Source organism: Bufo bufo, chromosome 5 (genome assembly GCF_905171765.1).
Source record: "Bufo bufo chromosome 5, aBufBuf1.1, whole genome shotgun sequence".
Classification (NCBI taxonomy): domain Eukaryota; kingdom Metazoa; phylum Chordata; class Amphibia; order Anura; family Bufonidae; genus Bufo; species Bufo bufo.
Genome location: NC_053393.1, coordinates 202,450,412 through 202,470,868, shown reverse-complemented (window position 1 = coordinate 202,470,868; position 20,457 = coordinate 202,450,412). Strand labels below are relative to the sequence as shown.

General features: G+C 43.1%; 1 protein-coding gene across 1 annotated transcript in view; it reads right to left on the bottom strand.

Annotated features, from left to right (window-relative positions):
- NEK11 (NIMA related kinase 11) overlaps window positions 1–20,457 on the bottom strand; it is a 284,450-nt gene that overhangs the window by 192,592 nt on the left and 71,401 nt on the right. Inside the window, exon 2 of the mRNA XM_040433921.1 lies at window positions 20,087–20,252. Coding sequence (XP_040289855.1) covers window positions 20,087–20,252 — 166 coding nt within the window. The remainder of the gene's footprint in view (window positions 1–20,086; window positions 20,253–20,457) is intronic.

Genomic DNA, 20,457 nt, shown 5'->3' with positions numbered 1-20,457 from the left:
TGGGCCCTTTGCCCCCTTCCTGACCAGGCCAAATTTTGCAAAACTGACATATCTCACTTTATGTGGTAATAACTTTGGAACACCTTTATTTATCCAAGTCATTCAGAGATTGTTTTCTCGTGACACATTGTACTTCATGATAGTCATAAATTTGAGTCAAAATATTTCACCTTTATTTATGAAAAAATCACAAATTTACCCAAAAATTTGAAAAATTCGCAATTTTCTAAATTTCTATTTCTCTGCTTTTAAAACAGAAAGTGATACCTCATAAAATATTTATTATTTAACATTCCCCATATGTCTACTTTATGTTGGCATCATTTTGGAAATGTCATTTTATTTTTTTAGGACGTTAGAAGGCTTAGAAGTTTAGAAGCAATTCTTCAAATTTTTAAGAAAATTGCCAAAACCCACTTTATAAGGACCAGTTCAGGTCTGAAGTCACTTTGTGGGGCCTACATAGTGGATACCCCCATAAATGACCCCATTGTAGAAACTACACCCCTCAAGGTATTCAAAACCGATTTTACAAACTTTGTTAACCCTTTAGGCGTTCCACAAGAATTAAAGGAAAATGGAGATCAAATTTTTAAATTTCACTTTTTGGGCAGATTTTCCATTTTAATCAATTTTTTTCTTTAACACATCGATGGTTAACAGCCAAACAAAACTCAATATTTATTACCCAGATTCTGCGGTTTACAGAAACACCCCACATGTGGTCGTAAACTGCTGTATGGGCACACGGCAGGGCACAGAAGAAAAGGAACTCCACATGGTTTTTAGATGCCATGTCCCATTTGAAGCCCCCTGATGCACCCTTACAGTAGAAACTCCCAAGAAGTGACCCCATTTTGGAAACTAGGGGATAAGGTGCCAGTTTTATTAGTACTATTTTTGGGTACATATGATTTTTTGATCATTCATTATAACACTTTATGGGGCAAGGTGACCAAAAAATTGGTTGTTTTAGCACAGTTTCTATTTATTTATTTTTACAGCGTTCACCTGAGGGGTTCAGTCAAGTGACATTTTTATAGAGCAGATTGTTACGGACGTGGCGATACCTAATATGTATACTTTTTCTCATTTATTAAAGTTTTACACAATAATAGCATTTTTGAAACCAAAAAATTATGTTTTAATGTGTCCATGTTCTGAGAGCTATAGTTTTTTATTTTTTGAGAGATTTTCTTATGTAGGGGCTCATTTTTTGCGGGATGAGGTGACGGTTTTATTGGTACTATTTTATGGGACATACGCGTTTTTGATCACTTGGTGTTGCACCTTTTGTGATGCAAGGTGACAAAAATTGCTTGTTTTGACACAGTTTTTTTTTTTTTTTTTTTTACGGTGTTCACCCGAGGGGTTAGGTCATGTGATATTTTTATAGAGCTGGTTTTTACGGACGCGGCAATACCTAATATGTATACTTTTTTTTATTTGTTTCACTTTAACACAATAATAGCATTTTTGAAACCAAAAAAATGATGTTTTAGTGTCTCCATGTTCTAAGAGCTATAGTTTTTTTTATTTTTTGAGAGATTTTCTTATGTAGGGGCTCATTTTTTGCGGGATGAGGTGACGGTTTTATTGGTACCATTTTGTGGGACAAACGCGTTTTTGATCACTTGGTGTTGCACCTTTTGTGATGCAAGGTGACAAAAATTGCTTGTTTTGACACAGTTTTTTTTATATTTTTTTTACGGTGTTCACCCGAGGGGTTAGGTCATGTGATATTTTTATAGAGCTGGTTTTTACGGACGCGGCAATACTAAATATGTCTATTTTATTTTTTCTATTTTTAATTTTTTTTTTTATTCCTTACTTGGGATTTTTTTTTTTTTTACATGTGAAACTTTTTTTTATTTTATTTTTTCAACCCTTTATTTTATTTTTATTTTATTTTACACTTTTCGTCCCCCATAAGGTCATACAAGACCTCTGGAGGACATTTACTTCACTTTTTATTTTTTTTTACACTGTTGATTTCTCCTGTAACTGGGGCTGACATAGTAGCCCCAGTTACAGGACAAATGCACCCCTATAGAGGCTGTACAGCATAATACTGCGCTGTACAGCCTCACAGCAGGGCTGATCAAGGTCTCTGAGAGACCTCACACAGCCCCTGCACTCTCCGGTCCCGGCGGTCACATGACCGCCGGGCCGGAACAGGAAGCGCACAGCGCTTCCTGCTCTGCAGACACAGCGCTCGGTGAGCGCTGTGTCTGCAGCGATCGTGAAGGCAGGGACACCTGGGCACTGTCCCTGCCTTGTCTTAGGGTTGCCCTGCTGTCACTGACAGCGGGCAACCCGATCAGCAGCTGCACGATTAGCGTGCAGCTGCTATTTCTGACAGGACGTTTTAAAACGTGCTGTCAGAAATAGACGTCCACCCATAGGACGTTTATATCCTATGGGCGGACGTGAGGCGGTTAAAATTTTGCGACTTTTTGCATGTGTACACCACTCACTCTAGTTTTGCAATCTGGGTGGAAAAGTGGGCGTGGTGAGCTATGTTAATGAGTTTCAATCCAGAATTATCATTGAGACTGTTTTAAAAAGTCGCACATACAGCCAGGTCCATAAATATTGGGACATGGACACAATTCTAACATTTTTGGCTCTATACACCACCACAATGGATTTGAAATGAAACTAACAAGATGCGCTTTAACTGCAGACTGTTAGCTTTAATTTGAGGGTATTTACATCCAAATCAGGTGAACGGTGTAGGAATTACAACAGTTTGCATATGTGCCTCCCACTTGTTAAGGGACTAAAAGTAATGGGACATAATAATAATCATAAATCAAACTTTCACTTTTTAATACTTGGTTGCAAATCCTTTGCAGTCAATTACAGCCTGAAGTCTGGAACGCATAGACATCACCAGACGCTGGATTTCATCCCTGGTGATGCTCTGCCAGGCCTCTACTGCAACTGTCTTCAGTTCCTGCTTGTTCTTGGGGCATTTCCCCTTCAGTTTTGTCTTCAGCAAGTGAAATGCATGCTCAATCGGATTCAGGTCAGGTGATTGACTTGGCCATTGCATAACATTCCACTTCTTTCCCTTAAAAAACTCTTCGGTTGTTTTTGCAGTATGCTTTGGGTCATTGTCCATCTGCACTGTGAAGCGCCGTCCAATGAGTTCTGAAGCATTTGGCTGAATATAAACAGATATTATTGCCAGAAACACTTCAGAATGTCAGCAGTCACATCATCAATAAATACAAGAGAACCAATTCCATTGGCAGCCATATATGCCCACGCCATGACACTACCACCACCATGCTTCACTGATGAGGTGGTATGCTTAGGATCATGAGCAGTTCCTTTCCTTCTCCATACTCTTTTTTTCCATCACTCTGGTACAAGTTGATCTTGGTCTCATCTGTCCATAGAATGTTGTTCCAGAACTGTGAAGGCTTTTTTAGATGTTGTTTGGCAAACCCTAATCTGGCCTTCCTGTTTTTGAGGCTCACCAATGGTTTACATCTTGTGGTGAACCCTCTGTATTCACTCTGGGGAAGTCTTCTCTTGATTGTTTACTTTGACACACATGCACCTACCTCCTGGAGAGTGTTCTTGATCTGGCCAACTGTTGTGAAGGGTGTTTTCTTCACCAGGGAAAGAATTCTTCGGTCACCCATCACAGTTGTTTTCCGTGGTCTTCCGGGTCTTTTGGTGTTACTGAGCTCACCGGTGCGTTCCTTCTTTTTAAGAATGTTCCAAACAGTTGTTTTGGCCACGCCTAATGTTTTTGCTATCTCTCTGAGTTGTTTTGTTTTTTCAGCCTAATGATGGCTTGCTTCACTGATAGTGACAGCTCTTTGGATCTCATCTTGAGAGTTGACAGCAACAGATTCCAAATGCAAATATATAAAGAAGGACATATGTATGTATGTTCCGCGATTACTCAAAGATGCAACCATCGATTTCAACTAAACTCGGTATACACATCCCTTGCTACCTGGAAAGAAATCTTGTGGTGGTCACAGCTCTCTAGGATGAACCGTTCCTGAGATATTCCCAAAAAAATGACCTGCATTAGCCAATAAAAGCCTGCAAGTCTTTTACTCATATCCCAACTGCTATACACACGGTCACATGTCCCTTATCAGCCAATAGAAGCTCGCAGGCCCTTAGTCTCCACATACACAGCTTTACTCCAGGTTTCCATAATAACCCAGACATTTTTCTTCACTGCTGTAGGCCAGCTTTAGGCTAGGGCTACACAACGACAATAAGTCGCACGACACATAGGGCACAACTACTGTACACTGCTACATGCATCCATCTTGGATGGATTTTTTGCAACTGTCGCAGCATGTCGCATGTCGCAGTGTGACACCATAGCCTATCATTATAAAAATTGTTGCGCGACATTGGTACGACAAAATGTTGCGCAACACATGTCGTCATGCAGCCTTAGCCTTAAATAGGCAGGGCGCTGTGGAGGTCACTGTTAAGGGGGCTGGGGCCACTATTAAAGGGGCAGCTGCTGTGGAGGTCACTGTTAAAGGGGTAGGCACTGAGGAGATCACTGTTAAAGGGAATTCACTTTGGATGTTACTGTTAAGGGTGCAGGCCGCTGTGGAGGTCACTGTTAAAGGGGAGGGCACTGTGAAGGTCACTGTTAAGGGGGCAGGGGCCACTATTAAATAGGCAGCTGCTGTGGAGGTCACTGTTAAGTCATCAGGGTACTATGAGGTCACTGTTAAGAGAACGGGGTACTGTGGCAGTCACTGTTAAAGGGATGGGTGCTGTGGAGGTCTCTGTTAAGGGGGCAGGGAACAGTGGAGGTCACAGATAAGGGGACGGTCCCCTATGGAGGTCAGTGTTAAGGAGCGGGGTGCTGTATAGGTCACTGTTAAGAGGGCGGGCCCCTGAGGAGGTCACTGTCAAGGGAGAGGGGTGCTGTAGAGGTCACTGTTATGGGGGAAACGGTCGATATCTTTTAATGACACACAGAAACATTAAATAGATGAAATATACCCGTGCGAAGCCGGGTCCTTCTGCTAGTATATATATATATATATTTAACTTAAAATATGATCTAAACAGTTGGTCATTTTCTGATTACACATTCCTTTTTAGCACATTGTGTTTATTAACATATTCCTATCTTCTTTTATACTTAGAGGCTGTCCGGCAAAACATATTCTGCAGCTTTTAAACCAGCACCTGGATCTGAATACTTTTGCAATTTCTTGTAATTAAAAATACAATATAGGCACAAAAAAATGCATTCGTATAGCGCCACCTGTTGTTGTTTTTTTTTTTCTTATTTCTCTGTCCACCTTGCTGAAGTGGACGCACATGCTCAGTTCTAACCTTCAACTGCCTCCTGAGCTGTGATAGGGAGAGAGCTATAGCAGGAATGACATGCCCCCATAAGCTGCTGCAGAAATGATATTTCCCCTTAGATGCAGCAGAAAGGACACAACCCTGAGCTGCTATCTTGAACAATGAATGGGGAGAGCTCTGGATCCATGTGATTACAGGGTTGGTTGTGGCTTTGTTAGAAAGAGATTGTCACCTACTATGATGTCTGATGTTCATTTTTTACATTAATCAACCCCTTTAAAAAGAATACTCTACCTTTCATAAAACTCCCATTTTGCCTCATTTAACCACTTCCCGCAACTGTAACGCCGAAAGGCGTCATTGCGGCGGCTCCCCCAGGCTACGCTAACGCCAATAGGCGTCATCTCGCGTGAGCCGAGATTTCCTGTGAACGCGCGCACACAGGCGCGCGCGCTCACAGGAACGGAAGGTAAGAGAGTTGATCTCCAGCCTGCCAGCGGCGATCGTTCGCTGGCAGGCTGGAGATGTGTTTTTTTTAACCCCTAACAGGTATATTAGACGCTGTTTTGATAACAGCGTCTAATATACCTGCTACCTGGTCCTCTGGTGGTCCCCTTTGTTTGGATCGACCACCAGAGGACACAGGTAGCTCAGTAAAGTAGCACCAAGCACCACTACACTACACTACACCCCCCCCCCGTCACTTATTAACCCCTTATTAGCCCCTGATCACCCCTGATCACCCCATATAGACTCCCTGATCACCCCCTGTCATTGATTACCCCCCTGTCATTGATCAACCCCCTGTAAAGCTCCATTCAGACGTCCGCATGATTTTTACGGATCCACTGATAGATGGATCGGATCCGCAAAACGCATCCGGACGTCTGAATGAAGCCTTACAGGGGCGTGATCAATGACTGTGGTGATCACCCCATATAGACTCCCTGATCACCCCCCTGTCATTGATTACCCCCCTGTCATTGATTACCCCCCTGTAAAGCTCCATTCAGACGTCCGCATGATTTTTACGGATCCACTGATAGATGGATCGGATCCGCAAAACGCATCCGGACGTCTGAATGAAGCCTTACAGGGGCATGATCAATGACTGTGGTTATCACCCCATATAGACTCCCTGATCACCCCCCTGTAAAGCTCCATTCAGATGTCCGCATGATTTTTACGGATGCACTGATAGATGGATCGGATCCGCAAAACGCATCCGGACGTCTGAATGAAGCCTTACAGGGGCATGATCAATGATTGTGGTGATCACCCCATATAGACTCCCTGATCACCCCCCTGTCATTGATTACACCCCTGTCATTGATCACCCCCCTGTAAAGCTCCATTCAGATGTCCGCATGATTTTTACGGATGCACTGATAGATGGATCGGATCCGCAAAACGCATACAGACGTCTGAATGAAGCCTTACAGGGGCATGATCAATGACTGTGGTGATCACCCCCCTGTCATTGATTACCCCCCTGTAAAGCTCCATTCAGATGTCCGCATGATTTTTACGGATGCACTGATAGATGGATCGGATCCGCAAAACGCATCCGGACGTCTGAATGAAGCCTTACAGGGGCGTGATCAATGACTGTGGTTATCACCCCATATAGACTCCCTGATCACCCCCCTGTCATTGATTACACCCCTGTCATTGATCACCCCCCTGTAAAGCTCCATTCAGATGTCCGCATGATTTTTACGGATCCACTGATAGATGGATCGGATCCGCAAAACGCATCCGGACGTCTGAATGAAGCCTTACAGGGGCATGATCAATGACTGTGGTGATCACCCCATATAGACTCCCTGATCACCCCCCTGTCATTGATTACCCCCCTGTCATTGATTACCCCCCTGTAAAGCTCCATTCAGATGTCCGCATGATTTTTACGGATGCACTGATAGATGGATCGGATCCGCAAAACGCATCCGGACGTCTGAATGAAGCCTTACAGGGGCGTGATCAATGACTGTGGTTATCACCCCATATAGACTCCCTGATCACCCCCCTGTCATTGATTACACCCCTGTCATTGATCACCCCCCTGTAAAGCTCCATTCAGATGTCCGCATGATTTTTACGGATCCACTGATAGATGGATCGGATCCGCAAAACGCATCCGGACGTCTGAATGAAGCCTTACAGGGGCATGATCAATGACTGTGGTGATCACCCCATATAGACTCCCTGATCACCCCCCTGTCATTGATTACCCCCCTGTCATTGATTACCCCCCTGTAAAGCTCCATTCAGATGTCCGCATGATTTTTACGGATCCACTGATAGATGGATCGGATCCGCAAAACGCATCCGGACGTCTGAATGAAGCCTTACAGGGGCGTGATCAATGACTGTGGTGATCACCCCATATAGACTCCCTGATCACCCCCCTGTCATTGATTACCCCCCTGTAAAGCTCCATTCAGATGTCCGCATGATTTTTACGGATGCACTGATAGATGGATCGGATCCGCAAAACGCATACGGACGTCTGAATGAAGCCTTACACGGGCGTGATCAATGACTGTGGTTATCACCCCATATAGACTCCCTGATCACCCCCCTGTCATTGATCACCCCCCTGTCATTGATCACCCCCCCTGTCATTGATCACCCCCCTGTCATTGATCACCCCCCTGTCATTGATCACCCCCCCTGTCATTGATCACCCCCCCTGTCATTGATCACCCCCCCTGTCATTGATCACCCCCCCTGTCATTGATCACCCCCCCTGTCATTGATCACCCCCCCTGTCATTGATCACCCCCCCTGTCATTGATCACCCCCCCTGTCATTGATCACCCCCCCTGTCATTGATCCCCCCCCTGTCATTGATTACCCCCCCTGTCATTGATCACCCCCCCTGTCATTGATCACCCCCCTGTCATTGATCACCCCTCTGTAAGGCTCCATTCAGACATTTTTTTGGCCCAAGTTAGCGGAATTATTATTTTTTTTTTCTTACAAAGTCTCATATTCCACTAACTTGTGTCAAAAAATGAAATCTCACATGAACTCACCATACCCCTCACGGAAACCAAATGCGTAAAATTTTTTAGACATTTATATTCCAGACTTCTTCTCACGCTTTAGGGCCCCTAGAATGCCAGGGCAGTATAAATACCCCACATGTGACCCCATTTCGGAAAGAAGACACCCCCAGGTATTCCGTGAGGGGCATATTGAGTCCATGAAAGATTGAAATTTTTGTCCCAAGTTAGCGGAAAGGGAGACTTTGTGAGAAAAAAATTAAAAATATCAATTTCCGCTAACTTGTGCCAAAAAAAAAAAATTTCTATGAACTCGCCATGCCCCTCATTGAATACCTTGGGGTGTCTTCTTTCCAAAATGGGGTCACATGTGGGGTATTTATACTGCCCTGGCATTCTAGGGGCCCCAAAGCGTGAGAAGAAGTCTGGTATCCAAATGTCTAAAAATGCCCTCCTAAAAGGAATTTGGGCACCTTTGCGCATCTAGGCTGCAATAAAGTGTCACACATCTGGTATCGCCGTACTCAGGAGAAGTTGGGGAATGTGTTTTGGGGTGTCATTTTACATATACCCATGCTGGGTGAGAGAAATATCTTGGTCAAATGCCAACTTTGTATAAAAAAATGGGAAAAGTTGTCTTTTGCCAAGATATTTCTCTCACCCAGCAAGGGTATATGTAAAATGACACCCCAAAACACATTCCCCAACTTCTCCTGAATACGGCGATACCACATGTGTGACACTTTTTTGCAGCCTAGGTGGGCAAAGGGGCCCATATTCCAAAGAGCACCTTTAGGATTTCACAGGTCATTTACCTACTTACCACACATTAGGGCCCCTGGAAAATGCCAGGGCAGTATAACTACCCCACAAGTGACCCCATTTTGGAAAGAAGACACCCCAAGGTATTCCGTGAGGGGCATGGCAAGTTCCTAGAATTTTTTATTTTTTGTCACAAGTTAGTGGAAAATGCAGATTTTTTTTTTTTTTTTTTTTTCATACAAAGTCTCATATTCCACTAACTTGTGACAAAAAATAAAAACTTCCATGAACTCACTATGCCCATCAGCGAATACCTTGGGGTCTCTTCTTTCCAAAATGGGGTCACTTGTGGGGTAGTTATACTGCCCTGGCATTCTAGGGGCCCAAATGTGTGGTAAGGAGTTTGAAATCAAATTCTGTAAAAAATGACCTGTGAAATCCGAAAGGTGCTCTTTGGAATATGGGCCCCTTTGCCCACCTAGGCTGCAAAAAAGTGTCACACATCTGGTATCGCCGTACTCAGGAGAAGTTGGGGAATGTGTTTTGGGGTGTCATTTTACATATACCCATGCTGGGTGAGAGAAATATCTTGGTCAAATGCCAACTTTGTATAAAAAAATGGGAAAAGTTGTCTTTTGCCAAGATATTTCTCTCACCCAGCAAGGGTATATGTAAAATGACACCCCAAAACACATTCCCCAACTTCTCCTGAATACGGCGATACCACATGTGTGACACTTTTTTGCAGCCTAGGTGGGCAAAGGGGCCCATATTCCAAAGAGCACCTTTAGGATTTCACAGGTCATTTACCTACTTACCACACATTAGGGCCCCTGGAAAATGCCAGGGCAGTATAACTACCCCACAAGTGACCCCATTTTGGAAAGAAGACACCCCAAGGTATTCCGTGAGGGGCATGGCAAGTTCCTAGAATTTTTTATTTTTTGTCACAAGTTAGTGGAAAATGCAGATTTTTTTTTTTTTTTTTTTTTCATACAAAGTCTCATATTCCACTAACTTGTGACAAAAAATAAAAACTTCCATGAACTCACTATGCCCATCAGCGAATACCTTGGGGTCTCTTCTTTCCAAAATGGGGTCACTTGTGGGGTAGTTATACTGCCCTGGCATTCTAGGGGCCCAAATGTGTGGTAAGGAGTTTGAAATCAAATTCTGTAAAAAATGACCTGTGAAATCCGAAAGGTGCTCTTTGGAATATGGGCCCCTTTGCCCACCTAGGCTGCAAAAAAGTGTCACACATCTGGTATCCCCGTACTCAGGAGAAGGTGGGGAATGTGTTTTGGGGTGTCATTTTACATATACCCCTGCTGGGTGAGAGAAATATCTTGGCAAAAGACAACTTTTCCCATTTTTTTATACAAAGTTGGCATTTGACCAAGATATTTATCTCACCCAGCATGGGTATATGTAAAAAGACACCCCAAAACACATTCCTCAACTTCTCCTGAATACAGAGATACCAGATGTGTGACACTTTTTTGCAGCCTAGGTGGGCAAAGGGGCCCATATTCCAAAGAGCACCTTTCGGATTTCACAGGTCATTTTTTACAGAATTTGATTTCAAACTCCTTACCACACATTCGGGCCCCTAGAATGCCAGGGCAGTATAACTACCCCACAAGTGACCCCATTTTGGAAAGAAGAGACCCCAAGGTATTCGCTGATGGGCATAGTGAGTTCATGGAAGTTTTTATTTTTTGTCACAAGTTAGTGGAATATGAGACTTTGTATGAAAAAAAATAAAAAATAAAAAATCATCATTTTCCACTAACTTGTGACAAAAAATAAAAAATTCTAGGAACTTGCCATGCCCCTCACGGAATACCTTGGGGTGTCTTCTTTCCAAAATGGGGTCACTTGTGGGGTAGTTATACTGCCCTGGCATTCTAGGGGCCCAAATGTGTGGTAAGGAGTTTGAAATCAAATTCTGTAAAAAATGACGAGTGAAATCCGAAAGGTGCTCTTTGGAATATGGGCCCCTTTGCCCACCTAGGCTGCAAAAAAGTGTCACACATCTGGTATCTCCGTACTCAGGAGAAGGTGGGGAATGTGTTTTGGGGTGTCATTTTACATATACCCATGCTGGGTGAGAGAAATATCTTGGCAAAAGACAACTTTTCCCATTTTTTTATACAAAGTTGGCATTTGACCAAGATATTTATCTCACCCAGCATGGGTATATGTAAAATGACACCCCAAAACACATTCCTCAACTTCTCCTGAGTACGTAGATACCAGATGTGTGACACTTTTTTGCAGCCTAGGTGGGCAAAGGGGCCCATATTCCAAAGAGCACCTTTCGGATTTCACTGGTCATTTTTTACAGAATTTGATTTCAAACTCCTTACCACACATTTGGGCCCCTAGAATGCCAGGGCAGTATAACTACCCCACAAGTGACCCCATTTTGGAAAGAAGAGACCCCAAGGTATTTCGTGATGGGCATAATGAGTTCATGGAAGTTTTTATTTTTTGTCACAAGTTAGTGGAATATGAGACTTTGTAGGAAAAAAAATAAAATAAAAAAAAATCATCATTTTCCGCTAACTTGTGACAAAAAATAAAAAGTTCTATGAACTCACTATGCCCATCAGCGAATACCTTAGGGTGTGTACTTTCCGAAATGGGGTCATTTGTGGGGTGTTTGTACTGTCTGGGCATTGTAGAACCTCAGGAAACATGACAGGTGCTCAGAAAGTCAGAGCTGCTTCAAAAAGCGGAAATTCACATTTTTGTACCATAGTTTGTAAACGCTATAACTTTTACCCAAACCATTTTTTTTTTACCCAAACATTTTTTTTTTATCAAAGACATGTAGAACTATAAATTTAGAGCAAAATTTCTATATGGATCTCGTTTTTTTTGCAAAATTTTACAACTGAAAGTGAAAAATGTCATTTTTTTGCAAAAAAATCGTTAAATTTCGATTAATAACAAAAAAAGTAAAAATGTCAGCAGCAATGAAATACCACCAAATGAAAGCTCTATTAGTGAGAAGAAAAGGAGGTAAAATTCATTTGGGTGGTAAGTTGCATGACCGAGCAATAAACGGTGAAAGTAGTGTAGTGCCGATTTGTAAAAAAGGGCCTGGTCTTTAGGGGGGTATAAACCTGTGGTCCTTAAGTGGTTAATAGCAATGCTTTCAGTGTGTGATTACATTTATTTGGGTGAACAAGAACAATCTCAAATAACACACATTCATTAAATGATTTTCATTAGGTTTATTCAAGTGTGCAATGTCAAGTTTATGTGATTTTTGTCTGCAGCCATAACTATAGCTGTTCTAATCTCACTCTCCAATTCACAGAAACATTCTTTATAATTTAGTATTACTTTATATGTTGTTTTTTTGTTTGTTTGTTTTTTAAATCCGAAATGTGTTCCCTCTGCTCAGTCCTTTGTTTCTGGTCTTATAAAATGCAACATTATATAGCACTGTCTGACTTTTTGAATTATCTGATGCTGGATTAAAGGAATATTACTGTAGCCCAATTTTAACCAAAGACCATACACCAAATTCTTAATGAAGCCGACCATCGTTTACAGTACGCAAATATATTTATTATACAGCGATACAGAACTATATTAGGTGAACAGCAATACGTGACACGGAAAATAAGCAGATCCTGGACAACCCCTCTGATGACAGATCCACTATACAGGGAGTGCAGAATTATTAGGCAAGTTGTATTTTTGAGGATTAATTTTATTATTGAACAGCAACCATGTTCTCAATGAACCCAAAAAACTCATTAATATCAAAGCTGAATATTTTTGGAAGTAGTTTTTAGTTTGTTTTTAGTTTTAGCTATTTTAGGGGGATATCTGTGTGTGCAGGTGACTATTACTGTGCATAATTATTAGGCAACTTAACAAAAAACAAATATATACCCATTTCAATTATTTATTTTTACCAGTGAAACCAATATAACATCTCAACATTCACAAATATACATTTCTGACATTCAAAAACAAAACAAAAACAAATCAGTGACCAATATAGCCACCTTTCTTTGCAAGGACACTCAAAAGCCTGCCATCCATGGATTCTGTCAGTGTTTTGATCTGTTCACCATCAACATTGCGTGCAGCAGCAACCACAGCCTCCCAGACACTGTTCAGAGAGGTGTACTGTTTTCCCTCCTTGTAAATCTCACATTTGATGATGGACCACAGGTTCTCAATTTCTCAATGGGGTTCAGATCAGGTGAACAAGGAGGCCATGTCATTAGATTTTCTTCTTTTATACCCTTTCTTGCCAGCCACGCTGTGGAGTACTTGGACGCGTGTGATGGAGCATTGTCCTGCATGAAAATCATGTTTTTCTTGAAGGATGCAGACTTCTTCCTGTACCACTGCTTGAAGAAGGTGTCTTCCAGAAACTGGTAGTAGGACTGGGAGTTGAGCTTGACTTCATCCTCAACCCGAAAAGGCCCCACAAGCTCATCTTTGATGATACCAGCCCAAACCAGTACTCCACCTCCACCTTGCTGGCGTCTGAGTCGGACTTGAGCTCTCTGCCCTTTACCAATCCAGCCACGGGCCCATCCATCTGGCCCATCAAGACTCACTCTCATTTCATCAGTCCATAAAACCTTAGAAAAATCAGTCTTGAGATATTTCTTGGCCCAGTCTTGACGTTTCAGCTTGTGTGTCTTGTTCAGTGGTGGTCGTCTTTCAGCCTTTCTTACCTTGGCCATGTCTCTGAGTATTGCACACCTTGTGCTTTTGTGCACTCCGGTGATGTTGCAGCTCTGAAATATGGCCAAACTGGTGGCAAGTGGCATCTTGGCAGCTGCACGCTTGACTTTTCTCAGTTCATGGGCAGTTATTTTGCGCCTTGGTTTTTCCACACGCTTCTTGCGACGCTGTTGACTATTTTGAATGAAACGCTTGATTGTTCGATGATCACGCTTCAGAAGCTTTGCAATTTTAAGAGTGCTGCATCCCTCTGCAAGATATCTCACTATTTTTGACTTTTCTGAGCCTGTCAAGTCCTTCTTTTGACCCATTTTGCCAAAGGAAAGGAAGTTGCCTAATAATTATGCACACCTAATATAGGGTGTTGATGTCATTAGACCACACCCCTTCTCATTACAGAGATGCACATCACCTAATATGCTAAATTGGTAGTAGGCTTTCGAGCCTATACAGCTTGGAGTAAGACAACATGCATAAAGAGGATGATGTGGTCAAAATACTCATTTGCCTAATAATTCTGCACTCCCTGTATATGTGCCATCCACAGACCCCCCACCCCATAACAGTGCCATCCACAGTGCCCCCCCCCCCCCAGCCCATAACAGTGCCATCCACAGACCCACACCCCTTAACTGTGCCATCCACAGATTCCGTGTGCCCGCCGCCGCCGTTTTAAGTTATTAAACATGCCCCCCTCACTCCTAATAGTACCGTATATCTGAATTCCTTCTGTATAATGCCGGCAGGCGGGCCGGGCGGCCGGCGCGTCCCTCAGTGACGTCACTTGTCTGCGCCGCCTGCTTCATTTATAAAGCAGGCGGTGCAGGCACGTGACATCACTGAGGGACGCGCCGGCTGCCCGGCCTGCCTGCCGGCATTATACAGAAGAAATTCGCACACCCCAAAGGCCGGCCCTGAACGAGCCCCCCTTTACGGAGCCTGGCGCCCCCCCTGGGGGGCGCGCCCCACTATTTGAGAAGCACTGCCTTAACTACTTGCTAGTGAGCCACCACAACCTACCACTATTCTAAAGGGGGCACATGTGGGCATAACTACTATGAAGGGGCACATCTGGGCATCACTATTGTGAAAGCACACAATGTGGGCATAACTATTGTGAATGGGGCACATTTGGCCATAACTACTGTGAAAGGGGCACATATCTGCCCACAAATACTGTGAAGGGGGCTCATCTGGGCATAACTACTGTGAAGGGCACATATCTGGGCATAACCATTATGACTGGGACACATCTGGGCATAACTACTGTTAAGGGGGCACATCTGGGCATAACTACTGTGAAGTGGGCACAGTGTGGGAATAACTACAGTGTAGGGGCACAAAGGGGGAATAATTACTATGTGGGGGCATTAAGGGGACTGAGTGTGTATGGTTATGTTTTGGGCTGAGTTAGAGTCTTGGCCGCACATACTGTCCCTCTTTTAACTTTTCAAAAGTTGGTAGCTATACATAATGGGTACACCCCGCAATACCTGCTATTTTGGAGATGCTCTCACCCAGATAGCTATCACAATTTGGCCCTTGCCTTACTTGCTCAGGTGCCTACGATTGCCAATTGTCCTGCTTTTCACACACTGATTTTAAGAATTTACTATTCACTGGTTGCCTAATCCTACTCCTTTAGGATACCCACACAATCTGTGGTCTACCTGTGAGACCTGCATGTGGTTTATTTGCCTGCATCTGTACTTGCTACACTGACCCTGTACTTGCCATTTGAAACAATGGCAAGTAGAGATGCAGGCCAGCAAGTACAGGTGCAGTCCGACAAGTACAGGTGCAGTCCAACAAGTACAGGTGCAGTCCGACAAGTACAGGTACAGGCCAGCAAGTACAGGTGCAGGCCAGCAAGTACAGGTGCAGGCCAGCAAGTACAGGTGCAGTCCGACAAGTACAGGTACAGGCCAGCAAGTACAGGCACAGCCAGGCAAGTACAGTTGCAGATCAGAAAGAAACCTGTACCAAGTACAGTTGTGGAGTGGCAAGTACAGGTACAGCCCGGCAAGTACAGGTGCAGCCCGGCAAGTACAGGTGCAGCCCAGCAAGTTACAGGTGCTGTCCATTAAGTACAGGTGCAGTTCAACAAGTATAGGTGCAGCCCAGCTAGTACAGTTGCAGATCAGAAAGCACAGGTACAAGACAGGTGCAGCCCAGCAAGTACAGTTGCGGAACATAAGTACAGGTGAAGAGGGTCAAGTACAGGTAATCCGTATACGAGTCCTGCGGCACACTACAAGTGCCATTGTAATAAAATTATCAATGCTATTCTCTTCACCTGCCAGCAGTTTTAATGCTATATGCGACTAATTTATTATATTGTGTGTGTGTATATATATATATATATATATATATATATATATATACATATAGCATATATACCACTATACTATCACATTATTATATAATAAAAATCCCACATCCTTAGTCAATGTATAAATCCATTTCCTCACACCCCCACTATGTTCCACTTTCTCGGTGTGTTTGCATGATTTGCATGATAAAGCTTGTTCGGGGCCATGTATTATGCAATAATTACCCACTATGGGGCTAGGACTATTTACAAGTTTGACATATTCAAAATTAACACATTCATTTAGAAAGAGAACAATATTACATGGCAGCCTTTTATTACCAAAGCTATTAATACACTTACATGCTACGTCTCGGGGAGAAGCTGTAAATGGTCGCCAAACGAGCCCGCAGATCTGCACAGCTATGGGAACTGCACGGAGCTGAATGGGTAATAGCCCCCGGGGAGCACGCAGGTACACTGTCCTTAAAAACCGCTGCTGTCATCACAAAATGTGCGCGACACCAAAATGACAATGATGACCTCTTTCTTGGTTGCACAGAGACAATTTAACCCTTTCAGGACTTTTGTGCTTTTGAATCCAGAACAAAATGACACCTTTTGAACTGCTGTATTCAGTCTATCCAGTCATTATAGACCCATGGTGAGCGGTTAATAAGCATAAGCATGGGATAACACAGGATTTTTAAAGGAAGGGGGGTTCCAAGTGTGTTAGTCCCCATGGCATAATGACCATTCTTCTCCCTCCTCCCTCAGGGCTCACGCACACGACTGAATGTATTTTGCGGGCCACAAAACACGGATCCGCAAAAAAAAATTAACGGACTCGATAAAAAAATACGTTCATGTGCATGAGCCTCTGGCTTCTGTTAAAAAATGAAGCCATGACACCATGGGTGTATTATAGAGTTGTATGGATCCATACTATGAGCCCATACTGTATCTCTGTGTCTTTATTTATTTTATGCACTTTACAGCGCTTTACAGACATTAGCATCCAACTGTCCTCAATGGGGCTCACAATCTAAGGTCCCTATCAGTATGTCTTTGGAGTGTGGGAGGAAACCGGAGTACCCGGAGAAAACCCACGCAAACACGGGGAGAACATACAAACTCCATGCAGATGTTGTCCTTGGTCGGATTAAAACCCAGGACCCAAGCGCTGCGAGGCACCAGTGCTAACCACTGAGTCACCGTGTTCCCATAAAGGGGTCTTTAAAAGGTTTTTTCAGGGGGAATAATTTCTGTTTTAAATTATGGGAGAGAACGGGTGAAAAAAATTATTGCTCACCTAACCGGCAGGGGATCGGTGAGATAAGTAATGATTTTCTGGGGAAAACCCCTTTAAACATCTGTGAGAATCAAGGAAAAGTTGAAATGTTGACATACTCCATCACATGCTTTATTATGGGGAAATATCATAGAGCGGCACACAGAGTGTCTAAGGGTCAATATACTGCCAAATAGGCTGCGTGTATGTGTATGACAGCAGGACATGACTGCTACATATGGATATAATGCAGATGGTTTACTGTAGATATCGCCTGAAAATTCCTCATTATCACACAGCACTAAATATCAATGTTCTTTCATGTCAGTAAACCTTCTATAAAACATGTGTTAAAAGCAAAGTGCTACTGAAACAAGGAGGCAAGAAGCGCTAATCAGCTACGGCTTACATAAGACACAATTCAGAAGGCACAAACTAGTGTAGTAAATAGCATGGATACATAAAACACTCCCTGCTAGTCCCTCAGCTGAATGAAGGGTCTTATTTTTCCGGTTACAGTGATGTCCCGCAAATGTCTGAATATTGCTACAGCTACACTGTACCTGCTCCTGATGAGACAGTAGTCAAAATGCGTTGAGTGCGCACAGGATCATCTATATAGCGGCCGTCTATTTACTAGGCAGGGACTAGGAATTATAGACTGCATGGGGTAGCCGGTGGAGAGGGGAACAGAGTTAGGACACATACTCTGAGCCTCCTGTATACTCTGTCCATATTCCCAAAATACATACCCTTCTGCCTATCATTTTGTTCAACTTAGACCACCTCCTCACACCAGTGCGAGGGACACACATACTGTGCTCCTGGCACCAACATTGGCACCTCAAGGAGCTTTCTGTAGGTGTATATTTACCTCCGTCTTGGAAATCTCTCACGGTTGTTCCTTTGCAGAGACACTCATATGGCACCATGGCTCCAAGGTGCAACTGTTGTTTTAAGGAGGGAACCATCAGAAAATGCCTACAATTAGTGTTACTTTTAGCGTCCCTTCTGGCAGTGATACATATATTTTTGGGACGCACAATCTGCAGATTTGTGAAAGTATTGGTTAAGGTACAGCATGAGAACATGCTATAACGATTTTTATTTTATTTGAAAAAAACATTTTGGGGGGAAGAACACTTGAAAACCTTCTAACTCTTGTTGCCAGCCACAAACTGCTCCAGAATCCACACTTTTGTTGTTTTGCCTCCAGACAATTGGCGTTAACAAGATAATCAGCGTCAACCCCCGAATGAAGCAGTAGCTAAATGCTCACTAGGGTTTGGAACAAGAGGCAAATTGGGAATTTAAAGTAGCCCTGGAAAAAAATTAAAGTGGGCTTGTGTTGTAGGCGGATCCAAACTGACAGAAAGCAATGCCAACACAAGTAGGCATGGCTAGCAATACCAAATTACGGCAAAAAATATCACCCAGCAGAGCCAAATACCACAGTTCAGCATAATACACTGCCCCCAGCAGAACCAAACACTACAGTGCATCGCAAAATAATGCCCAAGCAGCACAAAATACCTCCCAAGAATATGCCGCTCTAAGGTGGCCAGTGTCAGCTGTCACGTTCTGTCCTACTCTGGTTGCCTCAGGATGGTAATAAAGTTGAATTTAGGAATCAGGAGGGCATCTGTGGCCTCCAAACAAGTACTGTACATACAGTAAGTGGTTGACGTTCTTGGCATTAATTAACTGTTGAAGTGCCATTACTTCTCTGGCTGGTGACCATTAGGAGGGTTCAGGTGGGAAGTTTCCCTGTAGCTTCTATGGCCAGTCCACCCATGTTTGCTGCTAACTGTGGTATGCTACCTTGCTACTGACCATTGTATTTATTCACCCTATCTCTTTATGGAACTGTCGTTCATTGATGATCTGGGAATGTAGTTGCGCAGCATGCTCTCCATTCACAGATGAGTCCTCTTCTTGAGGTAGGAGTGGGTCCCAAAGTTGGGACCTGCACATATTAGACATTTATGGCATAGCCTTTTGAAATGCCATAAATATGCCAGATGGGACAACCCCTTTATGGTGATGTCAGACTTGATATCCCATGCAACATTGATCTCCTGGTCTCCTTAGCTCACAAGCCAAGCCTTGGTCCCTTTTATTCAGTGTGTGTCCTCCCACTGTCATGCCCATTCTACTTTCTATTGGGTGTGGACATTTTCAAAAGAATTGGCATTCAAATCCTTATCAAAATACTTCAATTTGTCACATAATAAGAATGCAAAAAGGAAATCCATACAAAATGATCCGCCACAGATACATGTGAGAACACCGGTAGCATCTTGGACTACTTGTGATTTCCAGAAGGAAAGGGATGTACAGAAAGTTCAGAACCCCTTTGTTACTATTCATAGATTTAAAGCAAATGGGAATTCTAATCCATGACAGTGTTCCTAAAACCTCTACTGACAGAAATCTCTGAGTATAAGTTCCCTATAGACTCCCTTCATTCTAGGAATCAGTTGCAGTCCTAGGTGACAGATTTCAGATATTTATAATGTATCAGAAGACCATTTTGGCTGGATTCTTCTATTTAGTTTAAGTGTTAGTTGTTCATCTGCTGCTAAGGAACAACTGGCAAATTTGAAATCTCGTAAAAATCCCAAGTAACAATAAACCTATACTTTACATTGTGAGGTTTATCCCAGGATGACTTACCTCACAGTACTCGGTGATGATGCAGAAGCTAGCATTCTCTAGGAAGCTTGAGTGAAACTTCACAATGGCGGGGTGATCCAGCTTTGACAGCAGCTGGGCTTCCAAGTTAGCTTGAACAGTCTCATTTGGGTTCAACTCCCCAACAGCAATTTCTTTCAAAACCTTTCTGTAACAGCAAATACATATATTCAAGAGCCTGTCCCAAATGTCTATTGGGTTGAACGTTCAAGCAGTAAAATCATCATGAAGCCAGTTTTGCATAAAACCTAAATAAACACAATGGTTTGTTCTTTATTCAAGGCTATTTGCAGAGCTGCTTATTTTTAAGTCACCATTGTACTTGACTTTTGGCCCTATTTGCGCCTAAGATA